The sequence below is a fragment of the Ziziphus jujuba genome, chromosome 8 (assembly GCF_031755915.1).
Source record: "Ziziphus jujuba cultivar Dongzao chromosome 8, ASM3175591v1".
In the NCBI taxonomy this organism is placed as follows: Eukaryota; Viridiplantae; Streptophyta; class Magnoliopsida; order Rosales; family Rhamnaceae; genus Ziziphus; species Ziziphus jujuba.
The window spans coordinates 22,386,438-22,407,529 of NC_083386.1; the positions used below are offsets into that span (position 1 = coordinate 22,386,438).

At 34.4% G+C, this 21,092-nt stretch overlaps 5 protein-coding genes and 1 long non-coding RNA gene across 9 annotated transcripts; 3 read left to right on the top strand and 3 right to left on the bottom strand.

Moving 5' to 3' along the window:
• The first annotated feature begins 1,138 nt into the window (after positions 1-1,138).
• On the top strand, positions 1,139-4,355 carry LOC112490906 (uncharacterized). The gene is made up of 2 exons (XR_003055078.3): positions 1,139-1,902; positions 4,075-4,355. It is a non-coding gene; the product is annotated as an uncharacterized LOC112490906 (long non-coding RNA).
• A 2,179-nt stretch (positions 4,356-6,534) lies between these two features.
• LOC107414030 (autophagy-related protein 18c) lies at positions 6,535-10,907 on the top strand. 3 transcript variants are annotated; one of them, XM_016022116.4, is made up of 6 exons: positions 6,535-6,869; positions 7,715-7,778; positions 8,133-8,921; positions 9,233-9,491; positions 9,936-10,059; positions 10,654-10,907. In XM_016022116.4, the coding sequence occupies exons 3-6, from the start codon at positions 8,142-8,144 to the stop codon at positions 10,745-10,747; spliced, it is 1,257 nt and encodes a 418-aa protein (XP_015877602.2). In that variant the 5' UTR covers positions 6,535-6,869; positions 7,715-7,778; positions 8,133-8,141; the 3' UTR covers positions 10,748-10,907. The 3 variants fall into 3 exon arrangements, with proteins under 3 accessions (XP_015877602.2, XP_015877601.2, XP_015877604.2); XM_016022115.4 differs by lacking the exon at positions 7,715-7,778; XM_016022118.4 differs by lacking the exon at positions 7,715-7,778 and having other exon boundaries at positions 6,535-6,852.
• Positions 10,908-11,193: 286 nt separating this feature from the next.
• Positions 11,194-14,086, bottom strand: LOC107414031 (uncharacterized). Its single transcript, XM_016022119.4, has 5 exons — positions 13,673-14,086; positions 13,355-13,555; positions 12,959-13,217; positions 12,105-12,248; positions 11,194-11,533 (listed from the first exon to the last, which is right to left on the bottom strand). Exons 1-5 carry the CDS (start codon positions 14,014-14,016, stop codon positions 11,438-11,440), a joined length of 1,044 nt encoding a protein of 347 aa, XP_015877605.3. The 5' UTR covers positions 14,017-14,086; the 3' UTR covers positions 11,194-11,437.
• A 143-nt stretch (positions 14,087-14,229) lies between these two features.
• On the top strand, positions 14,230-17,297 carry LOC107414029 (uncharacterized). The gene is made up of 6 exons (XM_016022113.4): positions 14,230-14,630; positions 14,743-15,232; positions 15,580-15,919; positions 16,055-16,153; positions 16,236-16,356; positions 16,786-17,297. The coding sequence occupies exons 1-6, from the start codon at positions 14,393-14,395 to the stop codon at positions 16,998-17,000; spliced, it is 1,503 nt and encodes a 500-aa protein (XP_015877599.3). The 5' UTR covers positions 14,230-14,392; the 3' UTR covers positions 17,001-17,297.
• On the bottom strand, positions 17,251-18,669 carry LOC107414032 (protein SRC2 homolog). The gene is made up of 2 exons (XM_016022120.4): positions 18,207-18,669; positions 17,251-17,996 (listed from the first exon to the last, which is right to left on the bottom strand). Exons 1-2 carry the CDS (start codon positions 18,658-18,660, stop codon positions 17,485-17,487), a joined length of 966 nt encoding a protein of 321 aa, XP_015877606.3. The 5' UTR covers positions 18,661-18,669; the 3' UTR covers positions 17,251-17,484.
• A 577-nt stretch (positions 18,670-19,246) lies between these two features.
• LOC107414033 (GCN5-related N-acetyltransferase 3, chloroplastic) lies at positions 19,247-21,092 on the bottom strand. 2 transcript variants are annotated; one of them, XM_016022121.4, is made up of 4 exons: positions 20,396-21,092; positions 20,220-20,278; positions 19,728-19,784; positions 19,247-19,386 (listed from the first exon to the last, which is right to left on the bottom strand). In XM_016022121.4, exons 1-4 carry the CDS (start codon positions 20,990-20,992, stop codon positions 19,299-19,301), a joined length of 801 nt encoding a protein of 266 aa, XP_015877607.2. In that variant the 5' UTR covers positions 20,993-21,092; the 3' UTR covers positions 19,247-19,298. The 2 variants fall into 2 exon arrangements, with proteins under 2 accessions (XP_015877607.2, XP_048326545.2); XM_048470588.2 differs by having other exon boundaries at positions 19,379-19,452.

A 21,092-nucleotide genomic window follows, 5' to 3' on the forward strand; every position in this document is an offset into this window, starting at 1 on the left:
TCCAAATTCACCGAAAAGAAAAAACCAAAAAAATAGAAAAGCTTATGAATGGAAATAGAAAGTGTTGACGAAAGAAACTAGGCTAGCTAGATAGGCTCAACAAGAAAGAGTAAAAGTAACGAGGTAGAGAGTGGGGACTTGCTGGCATCAGCATGGTGCAGTGGGGAGTACTATACACTGTTACAGTGACAATGTACAGCGAAGAAAGAGAAATGAGGAACACAGTTTGTCGGTTGTCCCTGTAGTTTATATCATTTATGCATCATCATAATCCTCTTCTCAAACATTACTGTATTTATTGTCCAAAGTTACCAGAATAACCAAAGCTTAGCTGGATTGAGACTTTCTGGTTTTATTCACGTTCATGATATATAAAATTTCACCTTATCATACCAAACTGTTATTTTATTTTACTTAGCTATTGTTTATTAATATAATTATTTTTTATTTTTTATTTTTTACTAAATTAAATATAGCTTGCTTACTTTCTTTCAATATTGTTTCTTTGTGTTGATAGTTATTTGATTACTAAGTCAAAATTTATATTTTTAACTTTTAAAAATTTTGTAAAAATTATTTTAAATTAAAGTTAAAATATCTTAAGTATAATATCAAATGAAAATATGAACATATGTGAAAATTAAAAGTATGAAACACTATGTGTTTAACTACTTAATAATTAAGAAAGTTTTTAAATTATATCTATCATTTCGAATGGAAATTTATTTTTTATGCTTCCGCACATACTGAAACTAAAACATTTACAATTCATATGTTTTGAATGATGAAAAGTGTCAATAAATAAAAACTAACTCAATAATAATAATTAAACATTTTAATTATTCAAAATCCTCGAGCAAAAAAAAAAAGCATAAATATTAAAATGAAATACAATTTAAAATTATATATATTTTTTATATTTTAATTCATTAATATATTAAATTTTAATTATCATTAATATTATTTATTAATAAACAATGAAAGTAACCAAATTACATACAATTTTTAGAAAAGAAAAAAAAACAAAAAAAAAGGCCGACTCTTTTTCACTTTAACCATTTGTGTCTAATTTGTACAAGAACCATATAGTTTATTTATAACTCTCTCTCTCTCTTACACACACACACACACACACACACACACATTTTCTTGGTTTATTTTCAACTAGAAAACCACCCGGTGACAAAAACAGGAAAACCTCCTATTAACTCTCTCTATCTCTTTCCCTTCTATCTTACTGTGTTAGATTTCTTGAGATCTTGAGTCACTTTCTGTCTCTGACTCTCATGGAAGAAAGTGACCCATCATCTCCCTTTGCATAAAATAATATTAGCTTCCTTTTTACTTGCTTTTTTATTTATTTATATATATATATTTTTTTTCTTCTTCTTCACACACCGTTATTATTAATTCTTCTGTATTCTTTTTCTTATATGTTTTCCTTTTTATTTTCATGAGTTTACAAGGATGAGGAAGTAGGGTTTTCCATCAACAGCGTATCACTTCTTTTAGGGTTTCAATGATCATCTAGAGATCTATGATCATTACCATATAAATAGTCGAAGTTTCACCCTTATTTCTGTCTGTTTTTGTCATTCATTTTAATTATTTGGTATTTTTTCTATTCCTGTATTAAATCATGCATAATAAATACATAGTCGGCAAATTTCTCTGGTATGACTCTTGAGAGGGCTTCTACTTCTGTGGGTAAATTCTCAGATTTCTTGCCTGAATATATTAGCCCATTTCATTTGATATCAAGTGCGGGTGTAGGGTTTTTGATCTGATTTGTCTATGCTGTGCAAATTACAAATTGTATGTTCTAACCAATCTATTGGAAAATAGATATATTCTTCTATTTTCATGATCTCTTCATTAAAGGATCATTCGGCCTTCTCAAAGGTACCAATATATATATATATGTACATATATTTGTGGTGTGTTTATACTTGTGTTGATTATCATTCTTTTTCTTCCAACACTATCTTGTAAACTTTCCTTCTTCTTCTTTTGTTTTTTTTCCCCCCCTGTGAATCATGATTTAGTTTATTCATTAAGCCTTTTCCATTTTTGGAACCATCTAGATTATGGAAAACCATATCTCACTAAATATAGACTCAAAAAACCCATGCTATTTTTCGTTGTTTCTGATATATAGCTGTTTAAATTTGTTTTTGTTTTTGTTTTTGTTTTATATATATATATATATATATATAAAATGAAATTCCATTTGGATGTGTTCAAAAGTTCACCCAAAAAAAATAAATAAATAAAATTATTTGGTTAATTAGAAAAAAGATCTTTACACTCGTTTAAATAGATATCTAAGTGAATGAAATTGCCTTTGTATATATATTCAGATCTATCTTTGTTTCACTGAAAATTTCCCCATCTATATATATGATCCCCAAAATTTGCATTGCGCTTAATTAATCTCTCCTTTTGGGTCTGAAGCAGCAGTGTGTGAGTGTTTGTTTGCAAAGAAACTTAAAGAGGTAATCCAATGGATACCATGAGTGGAAGAGTAATGGAAAGTGAGAGCTTCCTTCAGCCCACTCATGGATAGGATATAAAGGGGATGTCGAAGTAACTGCCGACTCATTCACTCAAGCACTCAGTAGAAGAAAGGGAGATTGGTATTTTGCTACTGTGATTGTGTGAATGAAGCGGGAGATATTTTGCTTCCCTCTTTCTCTATGCTTGGACTGAAGGGAGCTCCTCCTTTTCATTTGCCTCTATTATTAACTTTTCACTTCTAATCAAAGGCCTTGGTTTCTATTTTGTTTTCCATATAATTCATATCCATGCATGTACTCAAATATTCATTTTTCTATGAATACATATACATATATAGATATCAAGGACCATAGGCTTATAAACATATAGATACAATTTTGTTATAAAACACATACATGCTTTTGGTATTGAAGGCTAGTTGGCTATAAGGGATCACATGATCCGGTTATATATATTCCATCAAACATGCTCATTATACGGAGGATGTGCACGCATTGTATAATGTATAGCAAAATTTTATACAGATATAGCTATTTCCTATTAATACACACCTACTGAATGATTTTATCATCAATGTTTGTATTATTAGCTTTTAAATTGATTTAAAAAGCTGAACTACCATTAGTCATAGAGGTAAAATAAACTTTATAAAAATTAAGTCGTAATATATTTAGTAAGGGTTCCCATATGCATGTACGTTCTTGTGTGTGTTTGTCTATGAGGGTGCAAAGATTCAGAAGCATTTATGATGGTATTAATCAAGCCTAGGAGTCATGTCATCACCAAACAAACTGATATTTAGCCTACCATAGCATCATCATCGATCTTCATCTTCTTCTTACTAAGTTATACTAGTCATAATAATTCTTCTCCCCTGCGAAACACCATCACGTATATATGTACTCTCTGACACCTATTAATTGCTGTTTTGCCCAACTTGGTACTTTTTTTTTTCTTTTAACTTAATGAGAAAATCAAACAGTCAATGAGTCAAGTGATAAGAGTATGAATAGGTATATATATATATATATATAAGCATTTTCACCCATCAATATCTGACTTCTATATGTCTTTTACGTGTTTGGTTAAAGTTTATGGCCTCTCAGTCTTTTCTCTCTTTATGTAAAAAAAAAAAAAAAAAAAAAAAAAGGTAAAGTTTTGGCCAATGGTCATTGGGCTTTTTTCTAACCCATTTGCACAGGTTCATTACCTTTTTTCTTCCATTTAAATCAGAAACTATTGTCCTCTTTCTTTTTTTTGGTAGCCTTAAGTTTTACCATGTATGATTCGATTCCCACAGTTTCAAATATTTGATCGGTTTCAAGTATTATTGAAAGCACCGAACTTTGTTTGCCACTTTGTGTCATATATATGTGTAAAAATGCAGCATCAAACACCATGCATGCATGTGGCCCGCTTTACCTAGTTCCAAGTGCCACATTAATATATATATATATATATATATATGCGCAAAACTCATGAGGTAGTATAGAAAAATAAAAGACTATTTTAATTTCCTCACCTCGCTCTCCAACTTGTGTGATTTTTATTTTTCAGAAAGTACAGGTCACAAGCACTAATTATGTGATGATGAAGCATTCCATTGGTGAAGAAGTTTCAAGAGAAGTGCTTTTCTTTATTAACAGTGAATTCATTATATTTTATTTACCCCAAAAAAAAAGTGAATATTGAATCCATTATATAACTCTGATTTTGCAGGTGATGGCAATTACTTTTATAAGTTTATTCTTATATTTTGTACTTGTAGAGACAGTAAAGTACAATCCAAACCATTTTTCCATTTCATATGAAACTGTGCCAAGTCAGTCTTTGCTTTCTATCTAATTCTTATATGTTAAAATAACAGTTAATATGTATATAAAAATACTTGATTCTCTCTTAATCTGAATCTCAAAAAAATAGTAATTTTTGTTGGAGTTCGGATATTTGTTTAAAACGTTTTAGACTTCTGGAAATGGGGGAACTCAAATAGTATAACATTTGGAAATGGGTCATCTTGTATATGCCAAATATGGGATAAGGGTACCTCCCATCACTGAGTTCCTGTTTTGGGAACCCCCGCAAATGTAATTTGGTATACCTGTATTTTGGAATTTTAAAGAGTGATATATAAATACCAAATTGAAAACAATTTTAAAATAGTTTTCAATTTATTCTGTATGTTTTTTGTTTTTTCTCTCTAAATTTATAGTTAATTTAGATACTTAGTAAAATTAACATTAAAATTAATAACAATTAACAAATATTTGAAGTAAACTTGTCTAATATTAAAGAGCACTACGAGAAGTGCATGTGTGTTCAGTGTTAGGCAAACCAAAAGAAAACTAAAATGCTTCACAACATTCAAGGCTGGTCAGACAGCTCCCTTCAATTTTTAATAGGGAAAAGCATGCTAACAAATTTGCAAACTAATATAAACCCACTTAGAATAATTTGTATCTATGTATATATATATATATGCAGTCCACTCAAAAATATATATGCAGTCCAATACTCTTTCAGTTAATACACCAAACAGACAAAAAAAAAAAAAAAAATTGTTTTATTTATTGTGTGCAAATTGTGATGTTACTTTTTGTCTAAATAGAATTGCTTGCCAGTAGTAGTTTGTCTATTTGTTTTCTAGTTGTTCAAACTGATATATCTTTTGTCTTATTAAATTAATTTTAGCTTTTATAATAATTTAATATACAGATTCCATTTATGAAAGTAACATCACTTTTTATTGTACAAAGTAAACAATTGATTTTAGCTCTTTTTTGTTTGTGTTTTGTTATAATTGTTTAACATAGGGGGGAAAAAAAAAAAACAATTTTACTTGGTTTTAACGAAATATCTTTATGATAAAGATTAAATAATGAAATAAATAAACAAGTTTATTAGACTAAAAAGGAAAGATGGAAAGAATTTGAGGCATCGATACTATAGTTACCAATTCAATTATAAACTTCTGTAAATAAATAACATAATGATTGTTTTAACATTGGTAATCATGTTGCTATTGACCTCATTAATGTTTTCCATATAATTTATGATTGTATAATTTTTCCTGGCGTGTTCATAGGTTAGCCATTAAAAAAAAAAATAAGAAGAAGAAGCATAGGCATTGATTAGGAATTCCAGCAAATAAAGGCCTATCGTAGGGAGTGAGAAAGCCCAAATAAAGATGAAAGCCCATAGTAGGTGAACTTAAAAGACAAAAGCCCAATTTCTGAATCGTCCAAACACCATTGTTTTTTTTTTTTTTTTTTTTTTTTTTTTTTTTTTTTTTCTTGTAGCTCTATAAGGTTTTTATTATTTATTTATTTTATCATCTAAACTGTTTTGTAGAAAACTAACAAAATAAGGAATTTTGATGGAAATAAAAATGCTAGTAGGAAAATCCCATAACTAATGTTTTTCAAACTTGATAAATAAGATTGATTTAATTGATATGCATTTGCACTCATATTCAAGGAATTGAAATATATTTTTACTTTTTAAATTAAAATTTATTTTAAGGAAATAAAAAAATTGTTTTGCAAAATTTTAAATCCAACCCAAAAGATGAAGGAATTTTGAATTAATTTATTTCTGTTCTGTTTGATTAAATATTGGTATGAAATAGCTGAAAAAGGATAAAATACATACATATATATATATATACATAGATATAGATATTCATGATCTGTTTTGTTGTTCACCATCATTACAAACTATGCACCATTCCTGTATTAACATCTAAAACTTTATTTCCAAATTAACGAACTTTAAGCTATTATATCTTCTTCTACTTCTTCTTCTTCTTCTTCTTCTTCTTCTTCTTCTTTTTTTTTTTTTAATTAAGAAACGAAACCTTAGATTAGATCCTTTAATTTCGAAAAAAAGGAACAATTATTATATTTCATAATTTATAATTTAATTAATTTATTTTTATTCGGATAATAAAAAAAATAAAAAATAAATAAAAAGCTATTCCATCTAAATAAATAGTATGTACATTTCACAGCCTAGCAAACCAGAATGACAAAAGACAAAACTGGTAAAAGAAAAAGAAACGTATTAGCATAATAAGCTGCTGAGTTCTGTTAAAGAAGGGCTTTTTCTTTTTTTTCTTTTTTAATATTTTTTTTAAGTTTAAATAATAATTATTAGTATTCTTATTTCTTGGAGAGAAAGTTTCGCTGTCTTCTTGTTTCAGACTCAGATATTGGGATTTTGCCTCAGATCAGAGAAAAAAAAAAAAGGGTGTGATTCGAATATCGCAAATCCTTAATTGGTGGCGTTCATGACCCAATTGGGTTTCGCTCCCTTCTTCTCAACAACCCCATCTCTGTAAATTTCGAGTTTATGTATTATTCTTCATCACTCTCTTTTCTTTTCCAATCCATATCAATGGCTTCTAGTTATTTTTACTTATTTCTGTTGGTTGGTTCTTCGCTGTTTGTATTTTTTTTTATTTTTGTTTTGGAAGAATACTTTACCCATCATTACAGTTATAATCTTAAAAGTTGAGTTTCTTTGTTTGAACATGTGCGATCTTGATATGATTTTTCATTTATTAGTTGTTCCGAACGTTTAGATTTATAATATAGTAATTATCAGAGAAGTAATACTCTATGCCATGATGCTGCAAGTTTCCAGACCCACATGTGGGTCACAGCTCTGATTGGTCTCTGATCAAATTTATTTGAAAAAACAAATGGAAAGCTTTATTATGAGCATAGTTTGATAAGTATTCGAAGGCATGGGCATTGGAAATGTTGTTTAAATAATTGGGAAGTTTGTGGAAGATTGGGGCATTGGAAATTTTTCTTAGAAATTAGGAGGGGCATTGTGGCGTTTACTTAATTTGATGGTTTTTGAGTTGGGAAGGGTTACTAATCATAGGAGGAGCATTAGCTCCTGTGAGTCATTGACTTCTGTTCGCTGGTTAAAGTGGAAGTAACTATTTGCAGGAGGTAAATTATTCTGGTCATTCCAATGTTGGTTGGACTTCTGAATATGCTAGATTCTTTTAGTTGATAGCTCACTTGAATTCTTCGGCACCATGGATAGTTCCTTGGTACTTTTCCTGTTACTAGCACTAGACTGCACCGAGTATAACTTAGGTTCTTTCCTAGCTTTTCGAATTATAGACCTTTCTTCTTTTTCTTTTGCTAATAGTTATATTTCGCTTTTTTGGCTTCACTGGAAGTTTTGAGGTTCAAGTAGTTGTAGATCCATTTCTGTGCGGATATTGACGAAGATATACCATAAAGGTGCAATTTTTTCTTTTTATTTAATTCATATTATGGATTCTTGTTGAACATTAAAAGAAATAACCTTGAAATGAGATTTGGAAATCCCTACATAACCTTCTTCCATTTGTTTTCCATCATCTTAGATTCTTCCCTTGATTGACAGGGGCATAGTGTTCTTTCCCTTCATATACATGTGGGTTCTTTTCCTGCTTTGTAGCTTACCTCTTCCTACTCCTTCATTTACTCATAATAACACTTGCATTTTCAGCCATATTATCAATTGAATGGTATATCTGCTATGGTAGTATGTAGCTTTTAGTTTTCATCTTTGTATATCCTGTGACCTATGGTTTTGCATATTTTTGATTGCAGCAACTGCTGATGACTGTCAATTCTTCCCACATGAATTCAACCATTTCAACGTCTCGAGGAATACTTCCACCAACAAGGGTTGTCTCTTATGAATCCCCAGAAGCTGGGTCTTCTGCTTCTTTTAGCCAGCTTGAACCAGATATGAATAAGGATGATGAAACAGAGTTACTTTCAGTCTCGTGGAATCAGGATTACGGTTGCTTTGCTGCAGGGACAAGCTCTGGATTTCGTATCTATAACTGTGATCCTTTCAAGGAAACTTTCAGACGTGATTTGAAGAGTGGAGGATTTAAAATTGTTGAGATGCTATTTCGTTGCAACATCCTTGCACTTGTTGGTGGAGGAGCTAATTCCCAGTATCCACCAAACAAAGTTATGATTTGGGATGATCATCAGAGCCGCTGCATTAGTGAATTCTCATTTAGGTCTGAGGTTCGTGCAGTGAAGTTAAGACGTGATCGTCTTGTTGTTGTTCTTGAACATAAGATATATGTTTACAATTTTACGGATCTGAAGCTGCTTCATCAGATTGAGACTCTGGCAAATCCTAGGGGATTATGCTGTCTTTCACACCATTTAAATACATCTGTTTTGGCGTGCCCAGGACTTCAACGAGGACAGGTTCGAATTGAACACTTTGGGTTGAATATGACAAAGTTCATTAATGCTCATGATTCTCACATTGCTTGCTTCACCTTAACAATGGATGGTCTGCTTCTTGCAACTGCTAGTAACAAGGGCACTTTGATAAGAATCTTCAACACAATGGATGGGACTCGCCTACAAGAGGTTGCACTTTGCAATTTTATTATTATGATTACGGGTTATTATTCAAGGTTATGAGGTGTGGTCCTAGGCTTAGAGAACCATCGTTAGAAGAATCTTTTTGCCTTTTTTTTTTTTTTTTTTTTTTTTTTTTTTTAGCCCTTTGGCACCATGCTGTAAAATACTCATAGATTGGAGGAAGTGTCATGAACAGAAATACTTCTACTTGTATAATATCAGCAAGTTAAGATCATCACTTCTGTTTCAATTAGGCTCCTCAGGAAGGTTGGTAGCTTAGAGTATTTCTCATCTGTTGTCATATTGCTCCCATGTAGGTACGTAGAGGGGTGGAGAAAGCTGAAATTTATAGTATTGTGCTCTCTTCCAATGCTCAGTGGTTGGCAGCATCAAGTGACAAAGGTACAGTGCATATATTCAGCCTCAGAGTTAGAGTGGTTGGGGAGGATGCATATGATAATTCAAGTGCTGCTCATGGGCAAGCGTTGTTTCACCAGAATTCATCAACTTCTGTAGATGCTCTTATTTCTCCAAATACTGGTGCCAATCCTAGTTCATCATTGTCTTTTATGAGAGGTAAGATGGTGTGCCAAAAGTCTTTTTGAGGACTTGAAATAAATTAAATCTGTCCGGATAATTTGTGTCTTCTCATTACTGTTTCACCACCTAAGGCAGAAGCGATTTTGTCTTAATTTGGCATATGAATCAGTTGGAGACTTGATTGTGTATTTTATCAAACTTTTAAATTAGATAACCCAAATACATTATTTCATATAATCAAAGAAGTAGTCAACTTCTCTAAATGACTGAAAAAAAAAAATAGTCAACTTCCACGAGTCAATTGTCTAGGCTCTTTTCTAAATATTGTGTTTTATATGATATACTGCCATGTTTATTTTCTCCTCAAAAATTAAATTTTGTTTGTGAAATTTCCTTCTGGGTTTTATTTTACAACTAACTTTTCATGGAATGGTTATTTTGTGCATGATTTTCCATCTAATTTTTCTAATGTTTTTCCAGGGGTTTTACCAAAATATTTCAGCTCTGAATGGTCATTTGCTCAGTTCCACTTGCCAGAAAACACTCGATTCATTGTAGCATTTGGATCTCAGAACACTGTCATCATTGTTGGCATGGATGGGAGGTGTGGAATTGTCCCCTTTTATGCTTATCTTGCTGTTTTGTTTATGTTACCTGATTTTGTTTTGTTTTCTTACAACCATTGTTTCTCTGTGTTTACTTTTGGGAGCTCTTGTTTGAGTTAATCGAAAAGTTGTTCGTAATGACTTGATAGGATTTAAGCTTGCAATTGATTTTACAATCTTTGAAAAATACTAAAATTTTGAGAATCATCTTTTAACAGTCCTCTCATTTTGGTAGCAATTGATATTCTGAAGGATAAAACGAATAAAATTTGATTAAAGATTTTCAGATATCATCAATTTTCCAGTAGATATTGCAGATAGTAAAACCTAAAGAACATCTAAAATTATCAAAGTCCATCTGCCAAACAATGCTTCGATGTTTTCCTATACAGTTGTTGTGGCTTTTGTGCCTGTCCTATTTCAAATACTCAAACTTCAGAATTTTCTCCAGCTGATTCATGTTTTTTTTCAACTTTGATGGTAGAATGTCAGATTGCAGTATCAATGAGAATTGTATAAAACACTAGATGATATTTTTGTTCAACTTGTGCAATTTCATCTCTTGCTTACAGTTATTTTCCCTTTGTTTTCAGTTTCTACAGATGCAGTTTTGATCCAGTGCAAGGAGGGGAGATGGTACAGCGGGAATACGTACGCTTCCTGAAAACAGATATTCGGCCAAGATAGTCTGTTCTTTATTTCTTAATAACTGTGTTAGTTGTGTATATAGGATTTCCTGAACATATCTCTCTGTAAATATTTAAATTCTACACGGTTATTTCTTACTAAATGTTATATGATATTGTGATGGGATAGCTGCATAAATGGCAATTAATTTTCTGAGTAAGCCACATTTTGCAAGTAGATTAAATAATGTTACATTTCCTCAGAAGGTATACTAGGTTTCTAGCTCTCCAAAAATCACAGTGCCTTTTGATGATGTCAGAGTAGGAATTAAAAGGTTTATTGTACATATTTTGAACCAAGAAGCTCAATTTTGTGTGCGAAGACTGCGAGCTTCAGGATTAAGGAGCTAGGAGTTTGCTATCCCATGATTTTGCTCATTGGGTTGGCCGTAAGGAACCGTTGAACATAAATGCTTAAAAATCTGATGTGATTGGCAAAGTAGAAAATGTCAAAAAGCTGTCTGAGACTTGCATTGCTATTCTCAAAGTATTCAACTAGTTAACATACAACCCGTTTATTTGCCTAAAAACTTATTTTCCATATAAAAGCAAGTCTTGCCAATTCTTTAATTTATCATAATGAGAAAGTATACATGACACATTGTATGAAAACTGGGAAGTTTGCGCATTGAAATGCGAAGGATAATATGCTCCATATGATCCATTCCATCCCAGCTGAATCCCGATTGATCTAAAGCTTAGATCGTACAGTTTTTCCACCATCAGCAACAAGCATTACCTTTCCAATTACTTTCCTATCTTTGATGGCAGAAAAGGCGAGGCCTGCCTGTTATGAACAACAGAGTAGATTAGATGATATAATTTTCATGTAATGCAAGATTAAAACCATAACATACACAGTTCTTTTTATATTTTCATTTCATGATAGCTAGCCTCTAGTGAATCATACATTCAATTAGAAAATGAGTTCTCAAACTATGACTGTTATATGCATCCCAAAAGAAATTAAAAAAAAATAAAAAAAATAATAATAATAAAACTATGACTGTTATCAATTAAGCCTCTAGTTATCAATTATACAGATACTCTTCCGCAAACTAAGAAGCCTAAAAATCCAATGCAACCGCATAATATCATTCTATATAAAGCAACCTAAACAAAGTCCTAAAGAAGGAATGGAGTTTGTATTCCTTGGGGAAATCGATATGCTTGAAATCTGAAAATGTTTCAAGTTAATTCTAATGCATCACTGATTCACAATAATGATGTTGTGGTGCACTTATTTTACCAAAAGCTTAGTTAAATCAAAGAATCTCTTATGGGGAAGAGAGAGAGAGAGAGAGAAGAAAAAAAAAGCAATGAAATGAAAATTAAAAATAGAGAAAGGAGTTCCTGACCTCCGAGAAGCTGTAAATATGAGATATGTTGACAGTGATCAAGCCTCTTGCTAGCCAGGATAATAACTCCCTAAGAGAATCTTCAAGAACACCTGGTCTATGTATTTTGTAGCTACCCCAGTAAAGTCCATGCACTGTCCAGTTCTATACACAGCGATTACAAATAAATGGCATTATATTCTAATGATAAGAATGTAGTAGTTTCACTTTCCATAATAAAGTGATTAAAGCAAATTAATTTGTTCAGCGGTGAAAGCACATTTCTAGCTTCACCAGGTTAAAAAACCAATGACATGACTGATATAAGCGTACAACTTACAAGTGCTTGGAACTACAGTTCTTATTAAGGCCTTCTCCAATACCATTCTTTAACATATTTGACTATGGGAGTAAGAACTAGATGCTTATTCATTAAAAAATGTTGCAAGCTACGTGACTGCAGTGACCAGCCAGGGCGCACTACATACAGACGACCCTTTATCAACCTACAGCCGGGTTTTGAAAGATTACTTCTCAAATTGTCATAAAATAAAACAATGTTGATATAAAATCTCCATGGCAGTACTCCTGCATTGAATAGTTATCTTTTTGCTTGGTTTCCTGGTGGTGTTCCATTAGATACATAACATTTTCTCCCATTTCCTTTTTAACTTTCTAAATATCAAAAAACACAAACAGACACAATAAACATGGGCAAAGACAAAAGAATTGCTCTGTCTTGGGGATAATTCATTTTGTTATATTTCTAGAAGTTAATAACCTTTAAGTGGAAAATCTTCCCTTCAACTTGAGTCATAAAAAATGATCTTGTGAGCACACAAAATATGAACCTTGTAACAATCACTCACACATACCTTAACAAGAGCAATATTTGCAGGGATGACAGGGATTTTTCCACTGGCAAAGCCTATGATCAAAATTTTCGCTCCCCAGTTCAAGAGCCTCATTGTTTCTTTAGTTTGGTCACCACCAACTGGATCATACAACACATCAACCCCTTTAAGTTTTCTGGCCCTTAGGAACTCCTTCACACTCTCTGTAATGTTTTGCTTGCCAGAGTCCACAACATGATCAACTCTCAGTGACTTCAAATACTGCACCTTCTCATCTCCCCTGGTATTTCATCATGCAACACAAACCCAATGTTTATGATTGAAGCCAAAGCCAGTTCCAAATTTAACATGGAAATATGCATAAACCTATTCATATACATAGTCAAATATAACCTGATGGAGTGAGAAGGTATCTACCTAGCTACAGCAATAACAACAGCACCACAGATCTTTCCAATCTGTACAGCCGCAATACCAACACCTCCAGCAGCACCAAGAACCAGAAGTACCTGACCGGGAGACAACCCAGCCCTGTGAACGAGTGCAACATGGGAAGTTCCAAATGCAACGGGAAGCGAGCCAGCGGCAACAAGATCACATCCTTCTGGCACTCCAAACCTTTCGATCACCATTTCATATTCATTCATATATTCACAAAAGAAAGGAGGGGAAAAAAAAAAAAAAAAAGGAAATTGGAATTCGAAAGTAAATGGATTTTAATGGATAAGAACTCACAGGTCGGCCTCATCGACGACAATGAACTGAGCAAAGGAACCAAGACCGGCGAATGAACAAACAGGGTCTCCGACTTTGAACTTGGAGACGGCGGTTCCGACTGCGTCGACGATGCCAGAATAATCGGAGCCCGGAATAAAAGGCAGAGAAAACTTCTCTTGGTATTTTCCCTGTATCTGCAAGTGATTGGCGTAGTTCAAGCTCGTGACTTTGACTCTCACTCTCACCGCCGTTGGAGATTTCAATTCTGGGATCGGTTGGTTCTTCTCCAGAACTACAGGGGATGCGGGGTCATTCGGATCCTGGGTTGGGTCACCCAGTTTCTTGCAAACCAGAGCTTCCATTTTTTATTTTTTTTTAATGGTCCCTAATGAAAAAGTACTACTCAGAGTTTCTCAATCACTGTGTCAAACTTTGATATAATAAACAAGACCAACTAATATATGGGTCCGACTTCTTAAATCACTTTTACGTGAGAGATATACGAAAGAGACAGCGAAGACCTAGGTGTGTTTTCGCTAAAACGTTGCGTTTTGCAGGGATAGAAAACTATTTGTATTATATCTAATTGTGGTGTTAATGCTTATCCGCTTTTCCCAGCCTAGAAAGTTGAGCTGCAGAAAAAAAATTCTGTTTTTTCTTTCGGGGGTTTTTGATTGAACCGCCAAAATCAGTTGGATTTTCTTTCAGTGGAAGAAAACAGTTTTAACGGTTACCCATATGAAGAGCGCTGTGGGGGCGGGAATTTTCCAGCACTTTCTCTCACTTTCCCCTGCTGAATTTTCCCATTTCAACTCTAACAAGAATCTTAACCAGTTTTCACGATTTCAATGCAACAGCAGCATCAGCTTTCCTTCAAGATTAGGCCCAGATAGTAAACACCGCGGTTTTCTATCATCTACCTTGATTCCCTCTGCTTCTGCTTCCTCCATCGGAGGCTCCAGTGCTGATTACTCTGGTATGTGACTAAAACTTGTTTCTTTTTCAGTTCTTTTTATCCGTTGTGGAAAGTAGACAAGTGGGTTTGAATTGGATTTTTGAGATTAGAATTTTGTGTATGGTTCACACAGAACAATTGTTGGATGCCCAAAGAAAGCAGAAGAGGAAGAGGCGCATAGCAGGGGTAGATCAAGATGAACTGGTGGAGCCAACAGTTTTAGCTGATCCAGACAGTTGCTTTTGTGAGTTTAGAGGGGTGCAGATACACTACAAGGTATATGATGGTGAATCGCAGGCAAATGGGTTGCTTCAGACGCAGGCTACTATGTCTAACCAGACAAAGAAGGTTGGTCTTCCTATGATCTTACTACATGGTTTTGGGGCATCAGTTTTCTCTTGGAATCGAGTTATGAAACCTTTGGCTGGGGTCACGGGTTCCAAAGTTCTTGCCTTTGATAGACCAGCCTTTGGATTGACATCGAGGGTGAACCTTTCGGAGTTGCATTCAGCTTCTGGCAATGGGGATTCAAAACCTCTGAACCCTTATTCCATGGCTTTTTCAGTGCTTGCTACTTTGTACTTCATTGATTCTTTGGCAGCTGAGAAAGCAATTATTGTTGGGTGAGTTGCTACAATTTGGAGTTTTTGGATTTTGGGTCCAAGTTGCATTGGTACTTCCTTTAACAGTGGCATTATACATTTTTCAGATTTGTATATAAACTCTGATCACCATATCTTCATCTTTGAATGTGGTAGTACCCAGTGAAGAAAATGCCTCAAACAACAGTCATTAGTAGCCTACATTTTCAGTTTTTGTTTTTTCCACATCAGTTTTTCTTTGCTCTTATTTCAATTTAATCCCATTTTATCTATTTAACTCTATATCTGCTCTACTGTGATAAAGTTTTTTTTTCCCCCGGAAAGGCAGAATTTTTCTGAATCTATTTAGCAATAAATTGATATCTCAGGCATTCAGCTGGTTCTCTTGTAGCAGTTAATACATACTTTGAAGCCCCAGAACGTGTTGCTGCTTTGATCCTGGTTGCCCCAGCTATTTTGGCCCCAGTAACTGCACCTAAAGTTGCTAAGGGAAACCAAGTAGGAAGAGAGAGACAGCTTGAAGAAGAGAATTCGAGCACAAATATCTTAGGCAATCCATTTATCCAGCTTTACAACATCTTGTCCAAGTTTACTAAAGTTGTTGTCGATGCTATAATAGGATTAGTGAAGGGGATGGCAGTTATGATCAACTCTCTGTATAAGAAATTATTGTCATCTATTTTGCGTTCCGCCTTTGCTGTAACTCTGGTAAATTTCATTCTACATAATTTTATGTCCCTTGAACCAAATTATTGTCACGATTATATTTCTTGGTTGGGTTCTCTTCTTACAACTTTTCTGTAATGATCTATGTCTGACTGTGACTTATCACATGGTTCTTAGGTAAGGACAATAATTGATAAATTAGGTATTCCTGCCGTTAGGAATTCATGGCATGACCCAAATCAAGTTACAGAACACATTATAAATGGTTATACAAAGGTGAATATCTCATTAACTTTGCCTTTCTTTTTTGATTTTGTAAAGGAGAAATGTAACCTGGATTTTAGTATGATAAATGCAGCCATTAAGGACTAAGAGTTGGGACAGGGCACTTGTGGAGTTCACTGCTGCAATGCTTACAGATACAGCTTCTGAATCAAAGGGACCACTCACAAAAAGACTCCATGAAATCTCATGCCCTGGTAACAATCCTAAACCTATAATTTGCTCACTTATGCTGTTTATAATGGGTGAAGCCTAATTTCTGCAAATACTCAATTGGAAGGACAAGGCCTCAAAGAGTTCTAAGAGAGTGTTTTCTTATGTTGACAATATATAAGTCAACTTGTGTTGGGACGAGTTGTCCTAATCTAACCAATGGGGCAGTCTGGTTCTGTCAAGGCTAAATTTTAAAAGAGTGTTGTACAAATAAATCTCTAACCATTCATTGCTCACAAGAAAATTTATATGAACTTATGGTTCTTCAATTGGCTCAAACATACTTCAACCATATGTTGTTTGGTAATGTATTTTAGTTAGTTTGGAGCTCTTACTATCTACTAGCCACTCTATGGTAATTGTGTTTTAATCAAATTATGGTGATGCTTGTATAACTCTTTATTGAAATCCAGTTCTGATTATCACTGGTGATAATGACCGACTTGTACCCTCTTGGAATGCCGTGAGACTCTCACGGGCAATACCTGGGGCTCGCCTTGAAGTGATCAAGCATTGCGGCCACTTGCCACATGAAGAAAAAAAGGATGAGTTCATTTCCGTAGTTCAGAAATTTCTGCAAACTGTTTTTGGCGATTCAGAAGAGCAGCGTCTTCAGGTTGTGGTTTGAAATTTGTATGTCTCTTACCAGCATTATTTCCATTTTACTTTGTTCAAAAGCAGTTTTGCAGCCTTGATAATACATGCAACGAGGAAGTAGTCGCAAGTTCTGTTGATGTTACCATTTCGATATTCAACGATTATAAAAATAGGCACATTTTAGCGAACTGGCCATTACAATTGCCATCATTGGCTTTCATAGCTTGTAATGTAACTGGGGGAAATTTTTTTTTGTCTTTCTCAAACGTTTGATACCATGATTAGCAACAGTGGTTTTTCATTATAGAATCTCATCTCTTGATTTGCATACCATTGACCAAACCCTTCCAAACATTTTTGTTATGGACTAAAATGTTTCCATCCATACAGAAGTTGAAAAGTATAGGATAAACCAAATTGTGTGTGTTCCTGCTGCATTAAAACATAGTTACAGAAGCCATTTTTTTTTTTTTTTTTTTTTGGGTAGAAAGTTACACAAGCTAGTTACAACATGGTTAGAAAGGTGGATCAGCAGCTATTACAATGCTAGGATCTTGAAAGCCTGAAGGAACATCAAATCCAGACATAAAGTCATCACCAAAGATCACGGCACCAGCTGCCAGTGCTCCAGCTCCCACTCCCATTCCAAAACCAGGTCCAGGTCCCCCACCACGACCACGCCCTGCCCCAGATGATGGCATATTGATATAGGTCTCCGGCGCATCATCTGCTCTCGGAAGAAAAGTGGGTACGTAACCGACATTAGAAGGCGGAGGAGGTGGAGGAGGAGTTCTAGGTGGTTGATAGCTTGGTCCGCTTGCTGGTGGATAGCTTGGTCCAACTGAAGATGGATTGGAATAGTTTGTAGGGAATGGCATTGGATGTGTATAAGGATAATTAGGCCGTATTTGATCTTCTGGTCTTTGGAATGAAGCTATAGGCACTGGAGTTGGGTAAGCCTGCGAAGATCCATCTCCGGTGGCCAAAGTGATGGTATTGCTGTGATTATAAAGTCCTCTCTCATTGTCTACAGACAGAAACTGAAGTCATCAATTGTTTTATAAAACCATGGCCCCAAAAAAAAACCATTTTTACATTCAACTTCAACCATGAAACATGTATACGAAAGACTTAAGAATTAAAGCAGAATGCAGAATATAAAGGCTTCACAAAAGGGTTGCATTCAATGATAAAAAGATTGGGCCGAGGAAAAAATAGTCTAATGGTTTGTGAATACCTTGGTACGAACTTAGCTCTTCCCTGTCCTCAGAAATATGTATAGAAACATCGACAAATCCTTTAGGTTTGTTGGAATTCCTTTTTCGCAATTGATAGCTACCTACTTCTTCAATCCCTGGCCTTGAAACCTCATGGTTCTTCTTATGCTTCGCTATAAATTCTTTCAAGACAATAACTGCCGTTCCCTGTAGTCTTTCTCTGAGGAATATTGGTTCCCTGCTGTAAACTTCAACATTTAGTGCTAAATCATTGATGTTAGATTCTGAGTCATCAACAGAGGCAGCAAACTTGGTTTTCCATGCTGGATTTGCATTCCCTGACGCATCAATCTTGGTGCAGTATTTGTTATTCGGATCAATCCACCCTACAGCAAACCATTGGAGCTTCCATAGGGAAGAACGGCGAAGCCCACGAGCAGATATCAAGCACACTTCAACCCAGATTTTCCCCATACCAGGAAAGGAAAAAAAAAAAAAAAAAAAAAGTAAAGTGCAGAAACCAGAGATGATGAGAGACAAGTCTTGTCTAAGGCTCTGTGGATAAAGTTGAAATGGGGGAAAAAGGGCAGCTGTTTTGCATTATCAAGACGGCTACTTTACTTTGCCAATGAGAAAGTTTTTATGCCAAAGGCACTATTAGGGGGTAATCTCATTTCGTATCACTTTTTCCTCCTGGCCAAGTGGATAACAGATAGGGAGGAATCATCTTAGGATATGATAAGGTACAGCATAACCATGACAAATATGCTTATACCATTGCCTATTACAATGTGTACATGATCTTGACTTCCAACTCACCAAAAAAGAAAAAGATCTTGACTTTCAACGACATAAAAGGGCCTGACAATTACTTACCAAGGCTATATTCACACTAGGACCTCCTTTCAATCGTGCTCGCTATTCACTTCCGTAACTGTTTAAACCAAACTAAAGAAAAATGGGACGTCAACATCTGGTTTCTATTTCTCGTTGAGAGCAGACTCAAAATCCTTCACAGGTTTCAGTTAATGATACAGTGTGGTTCAACATGATAATCTGAGAGGTGGAACTAACAGTAACTTTCGACCAGCACGTTTGACCATTTGATTGCCCTAAGGATCAGACGAAAGAGTCCTTGTATACATCATCACAGTGGAGCCCAAAATATCATTTCCAAATCCACAAGCTTCAAAGAATGGCCTGACAAATATTTAAGGGAAAATCATGGCTAACAGCTAAGCATTTTCCGCTATTTACATGCAAAATCTGGTCATGATAGGAAAACAACTTATTGAATGATGTGTTTTCACCAAAAAAAAAAAAAAAAAAACTTATTGAATGATGTGGGTGTGTGAGAACTACTTGGCTTTCAAAAAGAAAAAAAGATTAGTTCGGACAGATTTGATATGACACTCAAATATTAGTCCTCAATATTACTAAGTCTCATACAAAAGTTTTCACCAATAAATAAATAAAAATAAAAAATAATAATAAAAGGTCTCATAATAAAGTGAATGGTTTAGCCTATAAAGTGCAATTACCTTTCAGTCTCTGAGCAGACAGCTGCAATGTCATAAATGTCTCTAGTGGTGAGCATTCTGCACGTAGATTGGAAGCACAATATTAACGGAAAGTGAAAGCTTGTAGGAAATAGTAGACATAGGATATGACTTTACCATCGCCACCACAGGCATAAAATATAATAATAATAAAAAAATTAAAAATTAAAAATAAAAAACCACACGAGAAAGTGTATTAAAATTAAAATTTTTTAATAATGTTTCTTAGAAAAGCCGAAAGAGATAATTAGGTTGTTCAAAGTACCATCGAATCAAATATATCCCAGTTTAAACAAAAAAGAATATTCAAAACCCAGAAGCTTATCAATACAAAATGGTCTAAACAAAATAAAGAATCAAACAAAATTGAGTACCAGTTTTCTGAAACTACACAATATTGTATAATAAAAATGGTATCATTTACATAAAAATTGAAAACTCAAATTCAGATACTTAAAAAGGGCAGTGATAAACCTTATGATTCTACGAACAATCATCCTGCCGATTCCCAATCTCCGTAATGAAGGAATAACCTGAAAAAGTGAAGAGACACTGAAGCATCTATACGAATACAATAACAGCATATTTAACTATACAATTAAAAAATCTAAATATAAACACCGTTTGATATATATAATAGTATCTCATACCATGACATCGTAGATTGAAGCAGTTAATCCTTGATCAGAAACTGCTCGGCCAAAGCCAACCAACTGACCATTCTTGGGACTTACAGGCGTAGCCAATCTTTCGAAAAAATCACCCAGACCCATCGAAGAAGAAGAATCAGCAAGCACATCCTGAGTCTTGCAGAAGACAGAGACCAGAACGAAACTGTGGGAGAGAGCGATACGGAGCTTGCGAACATCGACAACTTCGACGAGAGGAGTATGGGATTCAGAGTCTGCGTATTTGGGAAAGCGGTGGCAGGAGAAATTGCAGGAGCTATAGAGCTGCGCGAGCTCATCAGGATTTATGTGGGAATGTTTTGTGGATATGAAGATTGGAAGTAAAGGTTGCGATAATGGCGGTGATTTGGTTTTTGAGAGCATACCCACTCTGTCAATGGAGTTTGGGCTTTTGGGTCTTCTTACCCATTTCAATTCCATGGTTGTTTTGCTTGCATTCACATGCATGGTCATAGCAGCAGCAGCAGCAGCTGCTGATCCATTGCCAATCCCCATCTCTTTCTCTCTTTCTTTCCATTTTCCAGAGCTTGAGGATAAAATAAAGCGTACAATCCCCATACTACCCTTCGATTACATTCCATATGGAGGGGTAATTGTGTGAAATTATTGATTCAACTGCTTCACTTCTTACCGGTAAAATTAACTGAAAAAACTGTCA

Coding starts and splice junctions, on each gene's coding strand:
- LOC107414032 (XM_016022120.4), bottom strand. CDS start 18,660: ATGGGGAAAATCTGGGTTGAAGTGTGCTTGATATCTGCTCGTGGGCTT. Junction 17,997..18,206: donor AGAGCTAAGTTCGTACCAAG/GTATTCACAAAC, acceptor TTCTGTCTGTAG/ACAATGAGAGAGGACTTTAT.
- LOC107414031 (XM_016022119.4), bottom strand. CDS start 14,016: ATGGAAGCTCTGGTTTGCAAGAAACTGGGTGACCCAACCCAGGATCCG. Junction 13,556..13,672: donor GTCGTCGATGAGGCCGACCT/GTGAGTTCTTAT, acceptor GGTGATCGAAAG/GTTTGGAGTGCCAGAAGGAT. Junction 13,218..13,354: donor GTTGTTATTGCTGTAGCTAG/GTAGATACCTTC, acceptor ATGAAATACCAG/GGGAGATGAGAAGGTGCAGT.
- LOC107414029 (XM_016022113.4), top strand. CDS start 14,393: ATGAAGAGCGCTGTGGGGGCGGGAATTTTCCAGCACTTTCTCTCACTT. Junction 14,631..14,742: donor CTCCAGTGCTGATTACTCTG/GTATGTGACTAA, acceptor TGGTTCACACAG/AACAATTGTTGGATGCCCAA. Junction 15,920..16,054: donor CCGCCTTTGCTGTAACTCTG/GTAAATTTCATT, acceptor CATGGTTCTTAG/GTAAGGACAATAATTGATAA.
- LOC107414030 (XM_016022116.4), top strand. CDS start 8,142: ATGACTGTCAATTCTTCCCACATGAATTCAACCATTTCAACGTCTCGA. Junction 9,492..9,935: donor ATCATTGTCTTTTATGAGAG/GTAAGATGGTGT, acceptor ATGTTTTTCCAG/GGGTTTTACCAAAATATTTC. Junction 10,060..10,653: donor ATTGTTGGCATGGATGGGAG/GTGTGGAATTGT, acceptor CTTTGTTTTCAG/TTTCTACAGATGCAGTTTTG.
- LOC107414033 (XM_016022121.4), bottom strand. CDS start 20,992: ATGGGGATTGTACGCTTTATTTTATCCTCAAGCTCTGGAAAATGGAAA. Junction 20,279..20,395: donor CTTCAATCTACGATGTCATG/GTATGAGATACT, acceptor TCACTTTTTCAG/GTTATTCCTTCATTACGGAG. Junction 19,785..20,219: donor ATTGTTCGTAGAATCATAAG/GTTTATCACTGC, acceptor ATCTACGTGCAG/AATGCTCACCACTAGAGACA.